Below are 23228 nucleotides of genomic sequence, written 5' to 3'. Positions count from 1 at the left end.
GCACCATTAAAGGACAACATCTGGGGAAAGAAAGAGGGCTACTTATCTGTGGATGAGATCGAAGGATTGGAGACATGACTGTGGGTAGGAGAGAGGAAGTGATATTCCCAGATATTGCACCCAGATTAAGAGTTAAGGAGGAAAGTAATAGTTTAAAAAGGCATCTGACAAGAAGCCTTTGGCTCAGTCATTTGTAATCGTCTCTAAAATGCCTCAGAATATCCAAAAATATTCAAAATCAGTGATACATAAACCATGGAGAGTTTTTAGCTGAAATAGAGGTATGTAACAAACAAAACCATTGGTAGTCAACCAATAATTTCTCTGGTGAAACTGTCTTTGCATAAAAATAATTAGAAAAGTGTTTTCCCCATTCTCAGCATCAAGATGAAAGGCTTGAGATCTGTGTTAGAAAATGAAGTGGACAGCCATCCTTCTTGAGGTGGTCAGAGCACTTCCCCTGTCCATGCTTCTACATTATTTCAAAGAGTGATGCTGCTAGAAAATAGGCCAGACCTGTAGCACTGCTTTCCAGAAAGAGAAGGGGTTCTGGAGTACTGTCGAAGCCTGGTGCTCTCCTAATGAATTCATGGAACTTTGTATCACAACACAGGATCAGGTATTTGGAGGTGCAGCAGGGTGTGGATTACAGGAAGAATCCCCATAATATAGCAAACAGGAGCATTGACATGCTTCTGCACTTTTTTTTTTTTTTAAGTATACTGGGACTTCCCTGTTGGCTCAGTGGTGAAAAACCCACCTGCCAATGCAGGGGATACAGTTTCAATTCCTAGGTCAGGAAGATCCCCTGGAGAAGGAGATGGCAACCTACTCCAGTATTCTTGCCTGGGAATGCCATGGATAGAGAAGCCTGGTGGGCTACTGTCTCTGGGGTCACAAAAGAGTCAGACACATATTAGCAACAACAGCAAAAGATATATTGATATGAGAATGAGACTAATCAGACTGATTTTTAGAAAAGACCCTCTAGGGTATATGATGGAGAAATAGACCAAAAGTTACAGACCTAAGAAAGATACTTAAGAGGCATAAAATTGATGGGAAGAGTGGACAATAAATATTGTATATCCTGTCTGCTGGGAAGTACTGAAAGTAGAGTGTTTTCTCCTTAATTAAAATTTAGTGAATGGCAAATAAAAAATAAAAAGCACCTTGGATTATGCTTTTAAAAATTCTATAGGACAAGGATGCAGAAACATCATTCTCTAGATTAACAGGTTGTTGCAAAACAAAAACTTTGAAAAACTAGTTGATATAATGAGTAGGAAACAGGAAACAGATACTGTGATACTTCAGTGGAAAACCATGAGAAGAAAATACACTAAACAGGAACAATAAAAATCTAAATTAAAATGGAAGTTGAGCAAGGTAAGTAAGGACTGATCCCTGAGGCTCATGCATGCATGCACACATGTGAACATGTGAAGAAGAGATTGAGTCTGTAGGGAAAAAAGTAACTCAGGAATCTAAACCAGAAACTTGAAAATCTCTTCAAGAATAAATGGAGAAAAAGAGAAAAAATATTGGCATTATTTTCTGTGGTAAAGAAAAATATAAAGATTTAAAGAAAATTTAATCTAAGAACCGTAGGCAAGTCTCTGTATCAAAAAAAAAAAAAAAACACTTTGGAAAGAAGTGATAAAAACATCTTGAAGAAACTAATCTCAGCTGAAAGTAATTGTAGTAGATAGACAAAATAAACAAAAATATATGTGCATATTTGATAATGTATTTTAACTATAATTAGTTTTTGCTTTGTTTTCTTAAAGGCTGGGGAGAAAGAAAATACCAGGAAGCAGTGGTGCCAGTTCAACCTAACTTTTGAAAAAAAGAAAAATCTCCAAAATGTATATCCAGTTGAATTGACACTGGTATTTGAAGGCCTTAGAGAGACGTTTATATATATGCAAAAGTTCAGCAAATATACCACTTATTAAGGCTTTTCATTAGGGATGCTTCATGAAATATATCAATAAAACTTCAGTCAAAGAAAATTAAGGATGGAAGAATGATACAGTAATGAAGTGTTGAATTTTAAAGAGAATAATATTAAATGTAAAAATAGTTGAAAATATTCCAAATAGTTGATGGACAGAAAACAAAACATATAAAAATAGTACTTTTTTAATTTCAGTTAAAATACTTTCTTAATAAAACCACAAACTATATCAACACAAGGGTGAGTTAGAAGAGTCTAAGATTGTTAAATTCCTCAATTTAAAGAGAAAAAAAGGCATTTTAAAATTCTATATTTAATTATATAGAGTATTTTTTAAGTTTAAAGAGTTTACTAGTAGAAAAAATTATAAATATAAAATAATTTTCAAAGGAGAAAAATAAAACCAATCAATAGAGTTTCCATAGAATAAGCAAGAAATTGAATATAAAAGAGTAACTAAATCAAAGTGAAAGAAAGACATAAAACCAAATGTTTTAATGTTATAATGTTATATTTTTAAAGCAAGATAAAAAAATTAAATTTAAGCATGATTTAAAGCAAATTAATAAAATTCTCTTAAAACATAACTGGTTCTCTCTAGTTTTTAAAATTTCTAATAATTTCTATTTCTTCTTTACATTTATTTTCTGTTTCTTAAAAGGACTATTTTTGTTTACAATAAAATAGGCAATACAGGTAATGACAAAATAGTGAAAGATGAATATTGGCTTTCAGTAAGGTCACTTTGGATAGAAGAAAATAAACAAATAAGGAGAGAGATGATGATTTGATTTTAAATAATAAGAAACCAGGAATTAATTACCACTGTGGATAAGTGTAATGATTTTTGTAATTACAAGCCAGGAAGATAAACATGATTAAAATTTAGGTAACATAGAAGAGAAATGCCATCTTTAGAATTAATTGGACATCAAAGCCAGCGTGTAAGAATATCTGAATGTATGTGTGTGTACATATATGTTTGCATGTTGTTGTTTTAATGTGTTTATATAGATTTCCACAAACATATCATTGACTCTTGTAGACCGTGGGAATGGAGGTTACTCCTGTTTGAAATCTCACTGTCCAGTTATTTCCTATCTAACTTTTGACATTATTCATTGAGAAATGAATATATCAAATCAATCAAGTCATTCTAAAGTTAGACTCTGTGTATTGTTTTTTAAGTATCTCCATAGAAAACCTTTTTTCAAACTTCTAAATTTTATTCTAAACTATATATTCACAGTTTATTCTGTGTAGAAAAATCATTTCTCACTTATTAATTTGTATATTACTCTCCTAAATAAGATGCATTTGGTTTTCACAATTGGCATTACATTTTGAAAATCTAGAACACTTATGTTATTTGTTCTCCAAAACACTACAGCATAAATAAGCTAGAAATCACCTTCTATCAGGAGGTTCATAATTTATGTATTAAAACTGCAAAAGAAACTACAGCTGAAAAATTAACTTGGAATGAATAAATGACTGAAGTCTCAGAATTGCATTTCTTAAGTTCACTGATATAAAAACCCTGTGCTAAAGGGGCAGACTATCCATCAGAGAGAATGAATACATCTAAGCATAGAATTTATCAAATAGACCATCTTTAGAAACAATTTTTCTTTTGGTTTTTGATGACTTTGGATACAAAAAATGATGGGATTCACTAGAAACTATTTTTTTCAGAATATATTGCAGCCAGTTAAGTGCAATATCTACAAGAGAAAAGTTAAACCAGAGAACTTATTTCATTTATTCTTCTTTTTCTAGACTAGATACATGCATCTTATGGCATGAAGTATATGTCCCTGGACCTTTTGATATTAGCCTTTCGATATGGGTCTTTTTGATAAAATAAAAAACTACATGTTTTTCAGAATAAAACTACTTCTGAATATTTTCAATTATCTTATCTTTGCTAGAGAGGTTAATTTTCTGGATATACTAAGTTAGCAGTAGATTTAGTAGTAGTCTTGAAAAATAAACCATTTTTTGGCTCTTTCTATTGTTGGTTTTCTCATATTCAAAATACACGGAAAAATAATTTTTGTGTTCTGTTAGTAGTCATCTCATAAAGAAGTGTTTGAGTCTCTTCTTTTCTTACAAGTAACAATTCAAGAGAATCTATTTGAATAATGACTCTAAACTACATTAAATCATTTAACATTGAGAGAGCCATTGTTAAATAAACTAATGATAATTGGAATGGGGCATAAGTTGAAAAAACTGGTTAGCTATATTTTGCTCACTCAGCAGTATTTTAATTATCTTATATTTTAATCTTTTAAGTAAAACTACATGAAAAATTTGAAACTGTAAATAGTAGTATTCATAGAGAGGAAGAAGATTTTCTATCCGTTTGAAGATATGAAGATAGGAGAGGATAAAGAAAAGTTAACAATATATATATTTTTTATATTTCCTTCATTACATTTACCAATTTTCCCTATTAGGGATTTGGGAACTGTGGCATTTTGCATATTATAGTTCATTTATAATAGCCATAATGTACATTGAGTGTTGAACTTCTTCATATGTCATCATAAAAATGGAAAGAAATATTCCTAGATGAAAAGTGCAAGCTGGTCTCAATCTCAAGATACAACAAAATAAGCATATAATCAAAACAAACCAAAATAACACATAATCATCAATGACATCAAAAAGGCCACAAATAAAACACATTTACATAAATGAAGATGGCCCAGTTTATGCAAAACCACACAAGTTTCTAAATGAACCTTTTCCCCTTAGTAATGAGTTTTTAAAACTACATAGGCACTTTCTTAATAACAAATTTCTGTAACTATAACTCATGCATCATCGACATTAAAGAATTAAAGTCAAAACTTGATAATGCTATGATTTTGATGATGAGGGGCCTTTTTTTGTTTTTTTTTGACTCAGTTGACCGAGTCATTTAATAGTGGAAGAAAAACCAGAGTCCTAAATTGGCATTTTTTAACAAGAGCAATATTGTTACCCAGGAGACATTTGGCTTTGTCTGCAGACATTTTGATTGCTGCAAACTTAGGTGGTGCTAGTTAGTAGTGATGACTGTATAGGAGACAGAGATACTGGTAAGTATTTTACTCTATAAAGGATGACAAAGGACTGCTGCTGCTGCTGGTATTTGGCTCAAAATGTCAAAGGATTTAAAATCTCTCCTTTGGATGGAAAGACATTCAGGTGGGAAGACTAATTTACCAGGAGGCATTCATTTTTAGACAAACTGTCCCATCGGCACCTAAAGGGATACTTCAGGAAGTATTTTGTTACTGTAGAGAATTATATCCCTCACTTTCTAGCATCCAGGAGCCAGACATCCTGGAATGTGAAGTCAAGTGGGCCTTAGGAAGCATCACTACAAAGCTAGTGTAGGTGATGGAATTCCAGTTGAGCTATTTCAAATCCTAAAAGATGATGCTGTGAAAGTGCTACACTCAACATGCCAGCAAATTTGGAAAACTCAGCAGTGGCCACAGGACTGGAAAAGGTCAGTTTTCATTCCAATCCCAAAGAAAGGCAATGCCAAAGAATGTTCAAACTACCACACAATTGCACTCATCTCACACGCTAGCAAAGGAGTGCTCAAAATTCTCCTAGCCAGGCTTCAACAGCACGTGAACCATGAACTTCCAAATATTCAAGCTGGATTTAGAAAAGGCAGAGGAACCAGGGATCAAATTGCCAGCATTCGTTGGATCATCGAAAAAGTGAGAGAATTTCCAGAAAAACATTTACTTCCTCTTTTCTGACTATGCCAAAGCCTTTGACTGCGTGGATCACAAGAAACTGTGGAAAATTCTTGAAGAGATGGGAATATCAGACCACCTGACCTGCATCCTGAGAAATCTATATGCAGGTCAAGAAGCAATAGTTAGAGCTGGACACGGGACAATAGACTGGTTCCAAATCGGGAAAGGAGTTCATCAAGGCTGTATATTGTCACCCTGCTGATTTAACTTATATACAGAGTACATCATGAGAAAAACTGGGCTGGATGAAGCACAAGCTGGAATCAAGATTGCTGGGAGAAATATCAATAACCTCAGATATGCAGATGACACCAAGAACTAAAGAGCCTCTGGATGAAAGTGAAAGAAGAGAGTGAAAAAGTTGGCTTAAAACTCAACATTCAAAAATCGAAGGTCATGGCATCCAGTACCAACACTTCATGACAAATAGATAGGAAAACAATGGAAACAGTGAGAGACTTTATTTTTTGGGCTCCAAAACCATTGCAGATGATGACTTCAGCCATGAAATTAAAAGATGCTTGCTCCATGGAAGAAAAGCTATGACTAACCTTGACAGCATATTCAAAAGCAGAGACATTACTTTGCCAACAAAGGTCATCTAATCAAAGCTATGGTTTTTACAGTAGTCATGTACAGATGTGAGAGTTGGGCCATAAAGAAAGCTGAACGCCAAAGAATTGATGTTTTTGAAATGTGGTGTTGGAAAATACCCTTGAGAGTCTCTTGGACTGCAATGAGATCCACCCAGTCCATCCTAAAGGAAATCAGTCCTGAATATTCACAGGCAGGACTAATGCTGAAGCTAAAGCTCCAATACTTTGGCCACCTGATGCGAAGAACTGACTCATTGGAAAAGTTACTGATGCTGGGAAAGATTGAAGGCAGGAGGAGAAGGGGACAGCAGAGGATGAGATGGTTGGATAGCATCACCAACTCGATGGACATGAGTTTGAATAATCTCTGGGTGTTGGTGAAGGACAGGGAAGCCTGGTGTGCTACAGTCCATGGGGTCTCAAAGAGTTAGACACAACTGAGCAACTGACCTGAACTGAACTTCTAGCATTTACATGGGTTTTTGAAATAGAAATAGATAATAGATAATTGAAATAGAAAGAGTTAAAGTTATAGAAAAAAAACTTTGGGTTTTTTCCAATATCTTTTTTCTGTAAAGATTGAATGCAAAGTAATGGCAACTAGAAATACTGTGGCCTTCACAATGGACTTGCTTGAACCAGCCTGGGATGGCGAAACAAACTGCAAAATAAGGGCTATGAGAATGTAGGTGGGATCTAAGGGTTAAAAAGCACATCCAGAGTTCTCTTGATATAGCTTTAATTAGTGTGCTAGACAGAAAATAGGTCATAGATGCCAGGTATAAGTTGGTGTGTTGTATATCGCATAGGATTTGCTAGATAGTTAATACTAATGTTAGTTGTATTGAAGTCATTTCAATATGTGGGTTCTTCTCTTTCAAATAATACTTTCATTTGCAGTCATAAAGCTCTTATATACGAAGATCCCATCAGATAATGAAGCTCAATGATAGTTCTATTCAATCAGATCCTCCTACACTGTCATCTCTAGTCAAATACTCTGAGTAGCTACACTAGTAATCATTCCATTTAGAAAATAATGTCTACACAGCATCTAGTGGAACCAAAGTTTTCTATAAAGTACCTATTTTGAGAATGAGAAACAGGAATAACTTTGGCTTATTTCAAAACAATTGTCACACTACTGTGTATATAACCAATCTTTCTACTGCAACATGGAGTCTCTGACAAGCCATGTGTATCAGGGAAAAGGAAAAAGTAAGGGACATGTTTCCACTTCATAAGAGAATGTTTCCACTTCAATAAGAGAAATGCCTTCTCTATTGAGATTTGAAAAATGATGCAATGAAATCAGTGCTACCCCAGAGAGTATGTTCTAAAGATACAACAAAAATTACATCTCATGTTGACTAAAATAGCTTCCTAAGAAAATTAAACTCTGTAAAGACAAGAATTTTCTTTTTAAAAACTACCCAACACAAGCACTTAAATATGTAGAATTTCATTTAAATAAGTCAGTCAACAATTTTTTATAAAGTATTTAACACTTCATTGTAGAAACATAGGCAAAATGACTATTATAACCAAAATGAAAAATACTGTTCAATTTAAAAAATGTACTTAAACAAGAACCTGGAAAAATTTATGATATGCATAACATCGTTCGAGCAAAATTGCACTAGTATTACATAAATCAATAGTTTATAAAGGCCTCAATATGGCAAAGTTTAGAAATAGGTAGTATGCATGCACATAGTACAACAAAAAGTCTCTTTATAAAACAGCAGTTTTTTGTTTTTTTTTAATGCTTGTACAAAGGGATAAAGAACAGCCACAAACATATTTCATCTGTTAATACATTATGACAGCTAAAAGTCAGTCATGTCTATCAGAGGAACAAAAAGCCCTCCATACCTTGTGAATAAATCTTTTGTGCCTTTAAAGATATTTGTATAAAAATGCTATACTTTTTTTTTATACAACTTAAATAAATCGTACTTGTTTCCATCGAAATTTGAAAACAGACAAGTGAATGGGATCCATGTGTTTTGCATAACCAGAGAAATCAGAGTAACTGGTCAGCATGTATACTCTCCACCTTTGATAATGGGCAGATGATTGTTCTTTCATAACTTGGAAAGTCCTTTAAGAACATATTTTGGATAGGGCAGATCATAGACCAGTCATATTGTATATGGAAAATATCTACTGATTACTTTACACCATAACGGCTGCCTTGCTTATTCCTTTTGGCCTCACAAATAGAATGCATTCACATAATTGAACTTGTGTCACCAATTTGTGTGCTTATCTTGTATTCTTTAGTGTTCTGTGTGTTAAGGGGTTGGGTCAATCCTCCACAAAATGCATGTGACTGGGAGGAAATTCCTAAGACATGAGTGCTTGATGCCCTGTTGTGTTCTAGGCTGGTTATTGACCTCAGGACCAAGGGAAAACAAAATGTCTTATCCCATAGCAAGTGTGATCTTTCCACTTTCAATTATATTTTTGCTATGTTATATACCTAAATATAACTATTTTTATAGGGTGTATACTTTTAGTATATCACAATAGAGTCCACTAAATTTTGGAAAATGTAGTCATATGTGTTCATGCAAATTATTAGTTTTATAAATTCTTAAAGTTGTTCTTTTTTTTTTTTCTCAAAATTCTCATCTATCGCTTGGCAACCTAAGACTAATTTCAAAGCTGGTGATGTGGAACTTGTGAGAGCTATATATTTTCAGCAGTCTGAATCAGTCTTAAAGGGCACAAAGAAGAGAGTTGACTATTCAATCGCTCTTCCATAAACTGAAACAGAAAATCAATACAATATCAGTTGATATTGTATTACAGCTTTCAGACCATATAATGAAAATGTGCAGAGATTCTCTTTGTTGATTAAGTAGAACCAAAGAAGTTCATATAAAATAGATTGCTCATATTCACACTACAAAGGAATATGTTGTTTTTAATTTTAACAAATTCAAAGGTGTGTCATCAGCAGCATTGTTGTAAATTGTACTGTAGTGCAGTTATTTTTCATAAAAATACCATACAAATGGTCAATCAAGAGTCATCAGCAAAAAATAAAACCCAGAAAACTCAGAAAACAATTGACCAGAAAAAAGATAAAGGAAGAGGTAATGCTGATGCCAAAACAAGTAGAATACTGTTGGAACATACAAAAGTAATCCTTATATTTTATACATTTGTACAGCATATAAAAGGTATCTCCGATTATGCCACCGTTTCTCTGATTCCAATTTCTATTTTCTTTGGAAGCAGTTCTTTCCTTTCATCGACACTTCCTAAGGAGTTTCGACAGTTTTGCCCATCCATATACAATTTCGCATATACCGGATTGGAGTAATTTGTTGGCTGAAGAAAAAAAAAAATGTTTTTATTACCTGTTTTGACTACCTTAATTTATCTTCAATGATATCTTTTCATGTTAACATGTATATGCACTGTACTTAACTTACTAAATAATAATTATATAAATATAATTTAAATTCTGTTTATATGCTTTCATCAACTTTAGTATGTATTAGATAAAAACATAATTGTGTGTTTCTCAGGTAACTTGTGAACCTAAGGGGAGCTCTGACATACTGAAAGCCTAAAGAAATCTTCATTAAAGGTATATTGACTGCAACTTTATATAAAAGCAGGAAACATTAAACCAAATTGTCTTATTAACTTAACCCAAGATTGTTACATAGTTGCATTTTAAAATTTTGTCTTTATAAAACAGAATGTTAAGCCTTTATCATAATAAAGAAATATTACATTTTTTGATCCATGCAAATGAGACAAACATGATAAAAAATGAGAATGAAAAACAGCTGATGAGAGAGAGGTACAAGGGTGAGAACATTCAATCCTAAGAATCTTAATATCATCTTTAATCCCTCTCCTGTCTAATATGAACCATGCAATTTTAGACAGGACTTCCCTGGTGGTTTAATGGTAAAGAATCTGCCTGCAATGCAGGAGACGTGGGGTTTGATTTATGGGTCAGGAAGATGACTTGGAGAAAGGAATGGCAACCCACTCCAATATTCTTGCCTGGGAAATCCCATAGACAGAGGAGTCTTGCAGTCCATGGGGACGCAAAAGAATTGGACATGACTTAGTGACTAAACAACAACAAACTTTAGACAAAGCCCTTTTCTCTAGAAACCAGTTACATAAAAAGTTTTTAAGAATGGTTTCATACACCATTTCTAATGTCTCCATATGATGCCACATTTTGTAGTGTATTTTTATTTAAAAGGACACCAAATTTGCAGATACTAAACGAAGCATCTTAATAGAAAATAAAGCCAAACATAAATTTAAATGTAAACTCTTCAGTTTACATTTCTGGCTGGAGATTTCTATTCTAAGAATAGCAAATGCTCATGTTTATTGTTACGGAGCTTTAACATTTTCAAATTTTGGAGAAGAGATATTTCTACTGAATAGCTTGCCTAAAATGATAACTTTTTTTCGCATGTAATCTTGCATAAGCAGGACACATAAACTCCCAAGTTTAATGCAGTTTTGAAACCTTTTGTTAATTAAAAATCATTAAAGCTAAGTCCCTATCTAAGTCTAGTAATCATTTTTGATTGTGAGGCATTCTGTGATGGAATGGATATGGAGTAATGAGTTTTCTCTCACCCCAGCAGTTAGTGGTCCTTTCAAATCAGAGTTTAGGTAGATGGGCGGCGCTGTGTGTGGAAGCTTGAAAACACTGGACCCTCCCCCTATGTACCTGGCCTGTGTGTAAACAGAGAATTTTAGTTTCTGATCTAATATCATGGAACTATTTTCATTGACACAAACTCATGTTAAGTCATAAAAATAACATAAGCTATGTTCTTCAGCCCTGGGGCATCAACAGTATATTTATGGTAGATTCAATAATTTATGAAACATCTATTAATATTAGATCCATACTTTACAGTAGACATTTCTCTTAGTCTAGCTTACTTATAGACATAACATGTACCTAGAAACCTACACCCATTTCCATTTATTTAACTTCATTCTCCCTCCCCAAAAAGCATATATTTGCTAAGAGCCCTGTGAAAAATGCATCAGCCTCCCTCACTTAAGTTTTCTGTTTGAAAAGTTCTGATAGGAGCCCCTTCCGGACACTCAAATATCTGACTGGCTCTAATTAAAGGTGCATGACTTCTATATTTTTAGAAAATACAGATGAAATTTAAAATGTGAGATATAAAAATGAATTATGTTTTTTTTTTTTTTTTGAGAAATCTGACTTTCTAGTTTAAAGAAAATTAATTTTTTGGCTCACTAAACTCCATGCAAGAACAATGGTTTTAGAGTTTTTTGGGGTCTAAGGGCAGAAAAAGTCAATCTGGTACACTCATATTCATAACAGAATACTTATTAGTGGCCAAAAAGGAAATAAGAAAGCTAGATTAAAAGTTGAAGGATTTTAATGAACATACATATTTTTAAAAATCTATCAACTCTTAACAATGAATCATCATAAAGTTTGAAACATGGACAAATATCTAAGGAAAAAGATTTTAAACATAAACTCAGGTCAACATCGTCTCTTTATTTCCCCACAAATTCTCACTTAGATGATATTAAAAACAATCTAAGTAAGGACTGAGATGAATTTGTGTATAAAATCAATAGATACCAGTTCCTCTTTTCTGAGCTTTTCAAAGTATTCTGTGAATGTCTCTATAGACAAACCTTTTTAAAAATAAAATTTATTAATTATTTCAATTCATTTGTAAGGTACCATTGAGGGAGAAATTTATCCATTTTTGAAAATAACAGATACATTCTACAAAAGTCTTTACATGTCATGAAGTTTGTATTTGATTACATCATGAATATATCAAACAACTGTAACAAATGGAAAATCTATGAAAAACATTTCATCATTAAGGTTGCTTTGGTGTGGTCATCCACTTTTCAAAATTGTCTATACCTATAAACATATTTTCTACAGTTACTTCTTAGGTAACAATTCATATTTCTATTTCAAACATCAGAGCCAACTTCTAGAATGAATTCTAATAGAATCAGCCATCTAAGTCACATTTAATGAAATTTTGGTCAAGTCAGTCAGAAAATTGGTAAATAAATATTTATTGGATGTTATTTGCTAAATATATTAAAATATACTCGAGGGGCCCTGAAGCATACTTTTATCTTCCTAGAGTAAACATTAAAAAATAAATGGAATATTAAAAAGCTATTCCCTTTAAGTATCAAAAATTGGCTTAATTCTATCAGTAGAAGTAAAATGATGGGGAAAATGAGAACTCTCCTGTTCATAGCAGTGCATGAGATATATCCTCATCAGCCCATATTATATTTACAGGTAATGTATTTTGTTCCTAAGAAAAAATTATTAGAATATGAGAAGTCTATTGATTAAGATCTCTTTCTCCTTTATAAAAAAATTATCAAACAACAGTATGGACAGCATGTATAGCTTTTAGTTTCAATAGAAAACACTGAAACTTAGGTTATGAGAATTTATTTCATGACAAAGTTCAAATGTAGGAGTTGGTAACTGAATTAATAATTTATAGTAACTGAAAATTATTTCTAATGAAGAAAACATTTACAACATCTTCTGATAGGATAACATTTTTTTCTATAAATAATGATTGATTTCTTTTCATAGAAATGAATACTTCAATTTCAGATCACCAGTTTTGGGCTTAGAAAGTCTGGCCATGTATTCAGAGTAGATTGAATGGAAGAGACCTTTTCAATTTCTTTGGGAACAGCTGTTGCTATGAGTACAGAGCCATGTGGTTAATATAATTATTTAATATAAAGGTGCATTTTGGACATAACACCTTTAATATATTAGAATGTAAAGAACCATTTAATTAATGAATAAATAAGCTTAGAATATCATTCCATATTAGCAAACTGATGCTCTTAATTCATAGTAAAATATTCTATAATTATCATGCAAAATATTTGGATAATAAAGTGAAGTAAATCTTTGCAAGTTTACCTAGATGTTGTATCATTTATCTATTTTTTTATAAAAACTTCCAAATTGAGCATTCAGTACTAACAGAAATTTTAAAAAAAGACTGTGGGTTTTTAGGATATAAATATCACAGATAAGTCTCAAACCAATAAGTAAAATGTTATAACAGGTAGAAAAACATCGTTTAAAAGTGATATGATTATAAACAAATCCAAGGACATAGCTTAGTGGACTCATCAGTGAAACATTACTGGAAATGAAGTACTTATTTTGGCAATGAAATGCTGTACTCTTTTTTTTTTTTTTAAGTAAATTAAAAAAATAAATTTTAATAAAATTTAATTTCACCAGGCTTATATTTAGATGTGCCAGCACCTTAGTACATTTGACTAAGACATCTATGCTTGTAAATTAAGTGAATATATATTTTCTAAAATATGTTACATTGACTTCATGCTTCAGGTGAATGCAGTCCATAATTTTATTTTTTCTTTAGAAGAGACTATAACATTCAATAAATCCTAGTTCTTTAATCTAACTTCAGATAAAAGAAATAGTGATGAAAATCAGAACCATATTATAGAGCAATAACTCAATAATATTAGTGCTCATAGTCCATCATCTTAAAACTTTACCTTTGCTGGATCTACCATAAAGCCAGGATCTAAAAGACCTCCATCGTTGTGATCATGGTCGACCTCATACATATTATAAGATGGATTGCCGATTTCTACATTTATTCCTCCATTAATAATAGGCTGTCTTCTTATAGTTTTTGTCCTATAAAATGTGAACATTATATGAGTTGTCTAAATATCACAACATGGTGTATGAAACTACTGTATTTGCAGATTTAATGACATTTTTATAGAACTGGTGGAACACTCATACATAAAATACATTGAAAATAAATGACAGTCATTGATTCACAGAGGGACAAAAAATTCTTACTGTAATACATCATTTTCCCAAATTATTTAGATTTAACAATAAAAAACGCACTTGGAACATTCGTTGTAAATAGCTAATACTACATTAGTTGAAACTGAATATAATTAATTACTCTTTTACTTTCTACTTTTACCCTTTTGTTCCTGAAAAACATTCATAAAAAACAGTTACAAAGAAATTTTGAAATTGTTTTCAATCCCCAAGTCATGGGGCTAACATTCCTTTACATAATGCAAAAACTGACTTACAAACTCTAGGTTCCAGATAATCACCCCACAGACAACTCACTGCTTAAAGATCTTTTTAATTGTGCATTCATATAAATTGAAATATATAAAATCAACAAATGTATAATTTATGAATGAAATACACAATTTGTGACATATAATACATAATCATTATCATTCTATTGACATTGATAATCTAACACATTAATATTATAAAATGTTCTTAAGAGGTTTTTGCTATTTGAAGGAAAAACTAACAAAATGTAAAATTCTATTGAAAGTTTAATATATTCCCTTGTAATTTTTGTTAGAATATATACAATAAATGTAACCATTCTAGCAATATAATATAAGAGAAAGTTTGTTTGAATTATAATTGCTTAAAATGAAAGAAGGATAAAATGGCTCAGAAAACACAGAATTATGCAGTTGGAATAAGTAAATCACATTTTAAGAAGTTTTTAAAAAGCACTGTTTCTATAACTACTTATGTAATTTATTTACTGTTAGTCTAGAATACTGCCTCTTACCTTCTTTTTCTTTTACAAAGCACTAAACCAATTACCAAGGTGGTTATCAAAGTCACCAAGAGGACGAGAGGCACAATGATGGCTATGCTTCCTGGAAAAAGAAATGAATGAACAGATCAACACACAAAATGAAGTCAAGATGGACATAACAACACTTTATTACATCAAATCATTTGACCATTGACATAATAACAATAAAGCTTAGGCCAAATGTCTATATTCCTAGTTCATCACTACTTTACTGCAAAGTCATTTTTCCTATTAAATATTTGAACTACTGGAAACATTTCTTTAGATATCTTTTATTTATATGTTATAATTAAATACCTGAGGTTAGAAATACTGACTTCTTTGTCAGTCTGAGTCTTGTTCTCACCAGACATCTATTTGCAAAGATATAAATAAATAAACTCTGACTGAATACACATTTCTGCAATTTGCCTGGCTATATTTCCATCATTAGTTTTTTTTTTCTCCTTTAGGTATAAATATCTGGCCATAAGTACATGGCCAAGTTAGATGGCAGCCTGGGAAAGCAAAAGGGGCAACAGTGTCAGATTTGGATGGACACTGGAGAAGGAAATGGCAACCCACTCCAGTATTCTCGCCTGGAGAATCCCAGGGACGGCAGAGCCTGGTGGGCTGCCATCTATGGGGTCGCACAGAGTGGGGACACAACTGAAGCGACTTAGCAGCAGCAGCCTAAATAATAGTTTCACAACTTACCTGAATTGAAACCTTAGAAAAGTTATTTAAAATTTGAGGCTCATGCTCTCCACCCATAAAAATAGAGACATGAAGACCTACCACATACGGCTTTTAGCTTGATTCTACAAAGTAGGGGAACAAAGAGGATTCTCTTTCTCAAATTGTAGTTCCAGAACAGTTTCAACAAACCATATCTGGGGGCTTGGCTTATGTTGTAAATGTCTACTTTCCCTTTTTTTCCATACATTTATAAGAATGAGCTTAGGTTGTATCACTCATTTTCAAAATGGAGTAAAAGTTCTATGGAATAGATTTTCAAAAGTGGTCATAGAAAGTGGGTCTTAGTTTTTTTGGCAAGAAAAGCAATCTTTTTTGTTTTTTTCCTAAAGAAGACAATACCTCTTTGCCACTGATGTGATCCATAGTAAGATACACCTAGGGTCATATGTCACTTAGGCAGGAAGAAAACAGAATGCAAGCATTGCCTAATAACAGGAGAGTATTAAGTAGCTCTATCAAGTACCCAATACCCACATTTCCAAAAGACAAATATCTAGTACCCGTAAGATAAAGCCTTTGCTTATTTGGGAAAAGCATCTGACTGAAACTGCCAAATGAGCTTAATCATTGTCTAAAATGAGAAACAAAGCAATACCCAAACTAGTTAAATTTTAATGTGAGGATCTTGAATGGTTCAGGAATAAAACATTAAGAGTTATTAAATATATGAATTGTCCTCTGCATATACATGTACTATGATAAAAAATTAATGGTGATATTAAGCACAATAAACAGCTGCTTCAGTTCAGTTCAGTTCAGTCTCTCAATCGTGGCCAACTCTTTGCGACCCCATGGACTGCAGCACGCCAAGCCTCCCTGTCCATCACCAACTCCCGGAGTTTACTCAAACTCATGTCCATTAAGTTAGCGATACCATCCAATCATCTGATCCTCTGTCATCCCTTTCTCCTCCCACTTTCAATCTTTCCCAGCATTTGAGATAAGTTACTAAAATACCAAAAATTCTTTATTAAAGAAAGGACATATATAAGATAATCTTTCAATTTGAAACTTCAAAAATAGCTTGTCTGAAATAATCAAATAACTCTCTCTTTCATGTAAGGAAAAATATGGCTTTCTTTCTTTAGTCAGTTTCTGAAATGTAATACTCATTTTCTTTTCTTTTTTTATGTTGCTACCAGCACTATATAATTGAGTGAGGTTGATATTTTATTACCTTCTTGGACTGGGGAAAATGAACTATATGCACGTGCAATTATTAGTATTTAATAGAAGTAGAGAATCTGGCACCTTGGATAGTAATTAACATTTGTTCACAAATTTTAAATACCAGTGAGCAGCTTGGTTTCTTCATAAATTGACTTAATTAATCATGGCTTTATAAATATCCTCACTTTATCTTTTTTTTTTTCTGCTAAAATTTGTGGTAAATTTGTAGGTTTAAAATACCAATATTGGTTTTAAGGTACATAAAGTTACTCTCTCCTCCAAGCAATTGCAAATTATTTAGATACTTAGATTTTACTTGTTCTACATAGTTTCTTTTATTCCTATTAGGTAGAAATGCTGTTAATTATGCATGCTAGAAAAAAAAGATTAAAAGACCTTCGTTTTTCTTTTCCCCATGACAGATGGCTTCCAGTCCTTTACATTACAAGCACTCTGTTTAACAGCCTACTGTTCTAATATGTTCATATAACCTATCAAGGTAACTGTGATAATCTTCAATATAGTAGATAAATAATGCAGGGTAGCAATTTGGCAAGTTTTTCTCTTTTTTTTTGTAAAATAGTTTATATGCATGGAAACAACTGGAAACTACATATATTTTTAGAATATTATATAGGTATTTATCGAAAGAAGTATTTTTTCCAAGCAATGTACATGGCAGTAAATATCATATTGTAACATATAACAATCAAGGTCTATTACAGGTGATTTTTTTTAACAGTATATTGTTGGTGGACTGTTTTAAACAGATTTTTTTTTAAAGTACACTCTGTACTTACTGGGTGAAGAGGAAATCTCAACAATTTTCTTATAGAAAATGATTCATGTCTATGTATGGCAAAAACCACTACAATATTGTAAAGTAATTAGCCTCCAATTAAAATAAATAGATTAATTTAAAAAAAGAAAATAGAGCCAGTCTTTCTTTGCAAAGTTGTTCTGAGGCCCCATTATGTAACGCTTTTCCATTTGAAAGAACTATATTATCAAATTGCTATGCCAAGAAGAAACATCTTCCATGGGAGAGGAAGTACAGCATCACAATTGAGATAGCAGATTGTGTATCCAGGCTACCTCTGTTCAAATCTCATCTCACTAGCACATATGCTGGGGCCAATTTTTTATCTTTGTCCGAGTTTACACATTAATAAAATGAGCGTTATCATTAACATATGCATCACAGTAATGTAAATAGAAGTGTGTCTACTATACAGAAAGTGCTCATACATGTTTACTGACTAATTCAAAATACATATTGCTGTATCACTCCATGCATAACTCTATTTTTCACTTTTCACAACATATTGTAGAGAGTAGTTCAGTTGTAATTTGGGGGCATAAGCTATCTATCTAGGTTTTGTAGATAGCACAGTGCCTAAGATATCATAGGGACTGTCCATTTGGTTCTCAATTAGCAAATATATTTTTAAGTGTTGCTATGTCCCACACACGCAACACTTACTATACTTCGCAGTGGGGATAGAAATGTCCCTCCTCTCATGTTGTTTGATGTATACTGGAAGATGACAAACACATGGGTTTATTCACAGTGATATGCACTAGCCTAGTGAAAGTATGCAGCTCTGCAAACATAGAGGAGCCAACTAGATCTGGGATAGAAGAGGAGGGTTGGTATGTCTCTGAAACCTGATGGAAGTCCTCTTTATTCCCATGAAAGAGAATGCAGGTCGAGTGGAGGAGGAGATACTGAATTAATCTAGGGAGAGAAATGTGAAGACCTGGAGGAGAAAAGATTAAAGAACAGCCTGACTGGAGAGTAGAGTGGAGGGTGTTGGAGGGAGCTGTGACTGAAGAGAGAAGCAAAGGGATGTTAGGAAGGAATGTTCAAGCTGATAATGTTGAAGAAAATTTAGGAAGTAACATCTATTGAATAGATTGTTGAAGTCAATTTAGAAGGAAGGTTAAGAGTGACTCCTAAGTGTTGCTTGGGTAAATTTCTGTGGCCAGCTGTGTAGACAGGAAGGCAAAATAAGGTGCATTAAAATGGCCGGCTGATTGGGGAAGGGAATGAGATTATTTTGGGAAACACTGAACATCAGTTTCCTGTAGAATATAGATATACAGATATAGACAGAGATGACATTGATATGGATACAACAATTGTGCAGTGGTATACATGTCTCAAACTCAGGAGAGAAATCAGGATTGAAGACAGAAATTTGGGAGTAATTGGCAAAGAGCTGAAAACTGAGGTCAAAGAATTATGGATTGCCAAGCAGAGTGTATGGAGTAATAAATGAATTAACTAGAAGAGATCAAAAAGAAGTATCTCACAAACAAGACAGCTGTTTCAAGAGGTTAGGATGGAAACCAGAAGGCTTCATGAAGGTTAAAGAAAAGAATCTTTTATTTATTGGTTGAACTTATAGTAGAAAAATATAAGCATAAATTATACCATTACAATGACCTCTTTTGACTTGCTGCTATATATTCAGATCTCAAGTTTGTGTTTACGTATATGCATAAATGTGAGTGTATATGTGTATGTAAATATATAATAACTAGACTGCTATTTATTAACCATTTTGATAAAATAAAATTTTAAAAATCATAAAAAAAAATCATGTTCCAAACTTATTTTATCCTTCCAGGGATTTCCAGGAGGATGCTTATCATTTGGTCTTTCATAACCATCCTCACTTAGCACCATTCTCACTCTTGTCCCCTTTGTGCCAGGACACTGGTCTTCTTTCAGTCCCTCCAGGATTCTTGTATCTGATACTCCTATTGTTTGAAATACCCTTAGTCTCTCCTCCCCTTTTTAATCATTCAAGTCAATTTAAATATCACCATCCCAGAGAAATCACTCTTGATATCAGTTCTCTTCTGATAGTCTCTATTTCTGTGCCTTTTTTACTTCCTTAATAGGTCCAATCAAGACTCACAATTATTTTCCAAAAGTTTACTTATTTCCTTGCTTTCTTTTTAAATTAATCCTCCCCTGCTCTCTGCTCTCTAGCCCCTCTCAGCTTCATGAGAAGAGGCACTGTTTGTTGTATGCACTGATTCAGCTTTAGGATCTAGACATTACTTGACACTTAGTAGAGGCTCAATAAATACTTGCTTTGGGAGAATTAGGACAAATGCATGATTTTGTAGCATTTTTATCTCTATATTTGCACGTTTATAATTCTCTGGTATAATCCATATTTTTTGAAATATCATGGTTTAAAAAAGATAAAGTAGGAAAACAGAAGCTACGTATAACTCCCTAACAGATATCACACATTCCTTGTCACTACAATAAAATACAGCATCACTGTATTGCCCGACAAATGCTGTGGGTATGTTTATCCTCCTTAATCGTAGTAGATATGAATAGCTTAATCCAAATGTTGAGTATCCACTCCTTTAAAACTTCAGGTAAGTTTGAAATAGGAGTATATAAAAATATTTAATCATCCTTAATTTAAAACTCTTCCAAATAAGAATTTTCAGACTAACTTTTTCAAGTAGAACTTAAGCGAGGTTCTAGAATAATAGATCTGCTTAATTCCACAGGCTGATCTTTAGACACTTCAAACAGCAAGGGCTAGAAAACCTCAGTATGACTACTCAGAGTTGATTAAGAAAGTTGTTCATCAATTAGAAAGGTAAATCTCCGTGCCAGCTGACGCAAGTGAGGCTGACAGAGGCAGTATATTCCTGATGGCACCAAGGCCCAACGATTATAGAATGCTTCACTGTGAGTAGAAGTGCAGGTTTGAGGACATGTTCCTAAAACATCCATCCATAAAACAGATGACTTCTGCCCAGGTTCGGGGAACATTTGACAACAATTCAAAAACCACTGGAGCTTACCTGACAGAATAAAAATAGCCCTCCTACCTTAGGAAAGATTGGCTTAACTACCTTTCCTCTCTTTTCAAAGTTACTGAGGCAAGTTTCTCTCAGCACAAATGTCTGACGATAAGTACCTTTTAACAGAGTCATTATTTGGTCAACTTCGCTCAAACCTGAGATAATTTGACATTTGCATAGCTAATAGTCCTTTCAATGTGCCTTGATACCTCCATTAAATGTAATGACTTTAAATCAGTGATGGAAGAATGAGCATCAGAATCCTTGAAAAAGGGGTTACAACTACTTGACATGCCTCCTTCCATGTGATAGTCCCCGTTTTAGAGCTGCTGCATGTAATTGGAGACATTTTTCTTATACGGGAGCTTGTTACTGATACAAGTGGTTGAAGACATCACCTTTCAACAAATGCAACTGGCACACCCCTCAAGATCATCTTCCAGCACCCAAACTTCTCCCTTGTAGATGGACCTTATATATAAACTGAAAATTCAATTGACATTCTACTCTGTTTTCTTTCAGAGTTTTATCAATATTTAAAATTGTTTTACCTCTCTAAAAGAATATTTTTTATTTATCGTACATAATTGAGAAATTACCATAAAAGGCTAAAATACTATATCTTCATTAATTATCAGTTTATTACCTCAGTGTGTTCTATAGCTTGGTACATCAAATGCATTTCTTTTCACTAAAAAATGCTTTTGATGATGATTGAGTCTTATAACTAGTTCACAAAATCATATACATTGGTATTTCCCAAGAATTATTGGTAATAATGTTAGTATGATCCTGGAAGAGAGATAGATAAGAGTATTTTTTTCTTTTGCTTTTCTTTTGAAATATTAAATTAGGCAAGGTATATTTTTACACCTCTACTATATTTTATGAACCCATTCATCAAATCCTGGTGCCCTATTCCTATAATTACATGTCCATATCTTTGCTAAGTTCTTCTCCCTTCCCTTTCTTAAGACAACACACAAATGCTAAGGTAATTAACCCCAAATGTTCCTTGACTGGAATCACTTACCTCACATCTCCAAATTAAAGTACTCAGTTCTAAGGTTATTTGTTCTGTACTCAGTTCTAAGGTTATTTGTTCTAGGCCTAATTGTCATTTTTCAAAGATAGTCATCCCTATTAGCCTGAGTTAATCTCTTAGTGGTGGAACTTTGGATAGTGTCATTGGAAGAATTTCAATCGATGATAAATTATTTGGGGACAGGTACAACAGACAAGTAAATCAGCAAACACTGGGAACCTTTGTCTAAGGTACAAAATCATATACTGTTTTTAAAAAAATTATTCCTTGATCAGAGGAAAATTGATTTACAATGTTATGTTGGTTTCTGCCATATAACCACAAAAATCACACACTTTTGAATTTGATAATATCTTTCCTTTTTCACAAATTCCATAGTATTTTATTTTCATGTGCACAATACCAGCAGTGAAGTACTAGAAAAAATTACTAAGTCTTCATAAACCAGAGATACTGTTTTTTTCTCTTCAAGAATATATTTACTTACTTGATAGTTATTACAGATTTCTCAAAACTTTCTCACTCATTAGTGCTAATATGTGTGAACTGAGAAATTTTTCTTTCAGAGTTTTATTTTGAAAATCTTTATAAAATCATTTAAAGATATTGAAAGACACAGAATGCCTTCCAACACACACACTGTCTTCCAATGTGTCTGTGGAGACACAAAATGTTGATATAGATGAATCTTCATATCAGAGACATGTCCTAAGGCTACAGCTACACACACAAAAAAACTTGCAAAATACTGAACTATATTTTACTATACTTCAAAACCAGTACTTTAAAGATAAGGAAGCAGTAAAGCAACTAGGATCCTTATTAAAAATTGCTTGTTAACATACTTTATCACTTTGGGACTAACTGGTTAAGTTTGTTTTTCCACAACACTTTGAAATGCACTTCAAGAATAATACATTTTAATTAAAATATGAAATTATTTTTTTTCCTGCAGCATTCTCACATCTACTATGATATTTGCATCTTTTGCAGCTGACACATTTCCTAAGAAAAGCTCATGCTAGGTTTGCAGGTGTGTGTTCTGACAACTGCCAAAGTTTGAGATGAACCCTCAGAACCTGAAAGAGTACCTAATGATTGATCCTGTCACCAGGTAGGAGCTCAGTGCTTCATCTTTCAAAAATCACCTGGATTGAAGTGGGTCTTTGGCAAAATTCCATGAAGCAGGTTTTCCAAGACTCAGTTCCCTCAGTTGATGGGTAAGAAGAAAGATGGGTGGTATAAGAAGAAAACAATGATTTCTATTCTATGTGAGACACCAAAGATATTAATCTGAGAAGCTTACTTGTGCTGATATGGTCAGACTTGCTGCTCTTTGGGGCTGGCCTCTCACACTGTGTGCCTGACCAGTTGGTGGAGCACCTGGAAAGATAAAAACAACACAAAACAAATCAATGAGTA

At 33.0% G+C, this 23228-nt stretch overlaps 1 protein-coding gene across 1 annotated transcript in view; it reads right to left on the bottom strand.

The window, feature by feature from the left end:
• Positions 1–7856: 7856 nt before the first annotated feature.
• Positions 7857–23228, bottom strand: part of LRP1B (LDL receptor related protein 1B) — a 315317-nt gene continuing 299945 nt past the window's right edge. Inside the window, exons 41-45 of the mRNA XM_061438859.1 lie at positions 23113–23189; positions 14981–15071; positions 13908–14052; positions 10953–11051; positions 7857–9665 (exon numbers count right to left, since the gene is read on the bottom strand). Coding sequence (XP_061294843.1) covers positions 9525–9665; positions 10953–11051; positions 13908–14052; positions 14981–15071; positions 23113–23189 — 553 coding nt within the window. The 3' untranslated portion in view covers positions 7857–9524. The remainder of the gene's footprint in view (positions 9666–10952; positions 11052–13907; positions 14053–14980; positions 15072–23112; positions 23190–23228) is intronic.

This window comes from Bos javanicus, chromosome 2 (assembly GCF_032452875.1).
Source record: "Bos javanicus breed banteng chromosome 2, ARS-OSU_banteng_1.0, whole genome shotgun sequence".
In the NCBI taxonomy this organism is placed as follows: domain Eukaryota; kingdom Metazoa; phylum Chordata; class Mammalia; order Artiodactyla; family Bovidae; genus Bos; species Bos javanicus.
The sequence above is the reverse complement of the archived record's forward strand: the minus strand, read 5'-3'. Positions and strand labels throughout refer to the sequence as shown.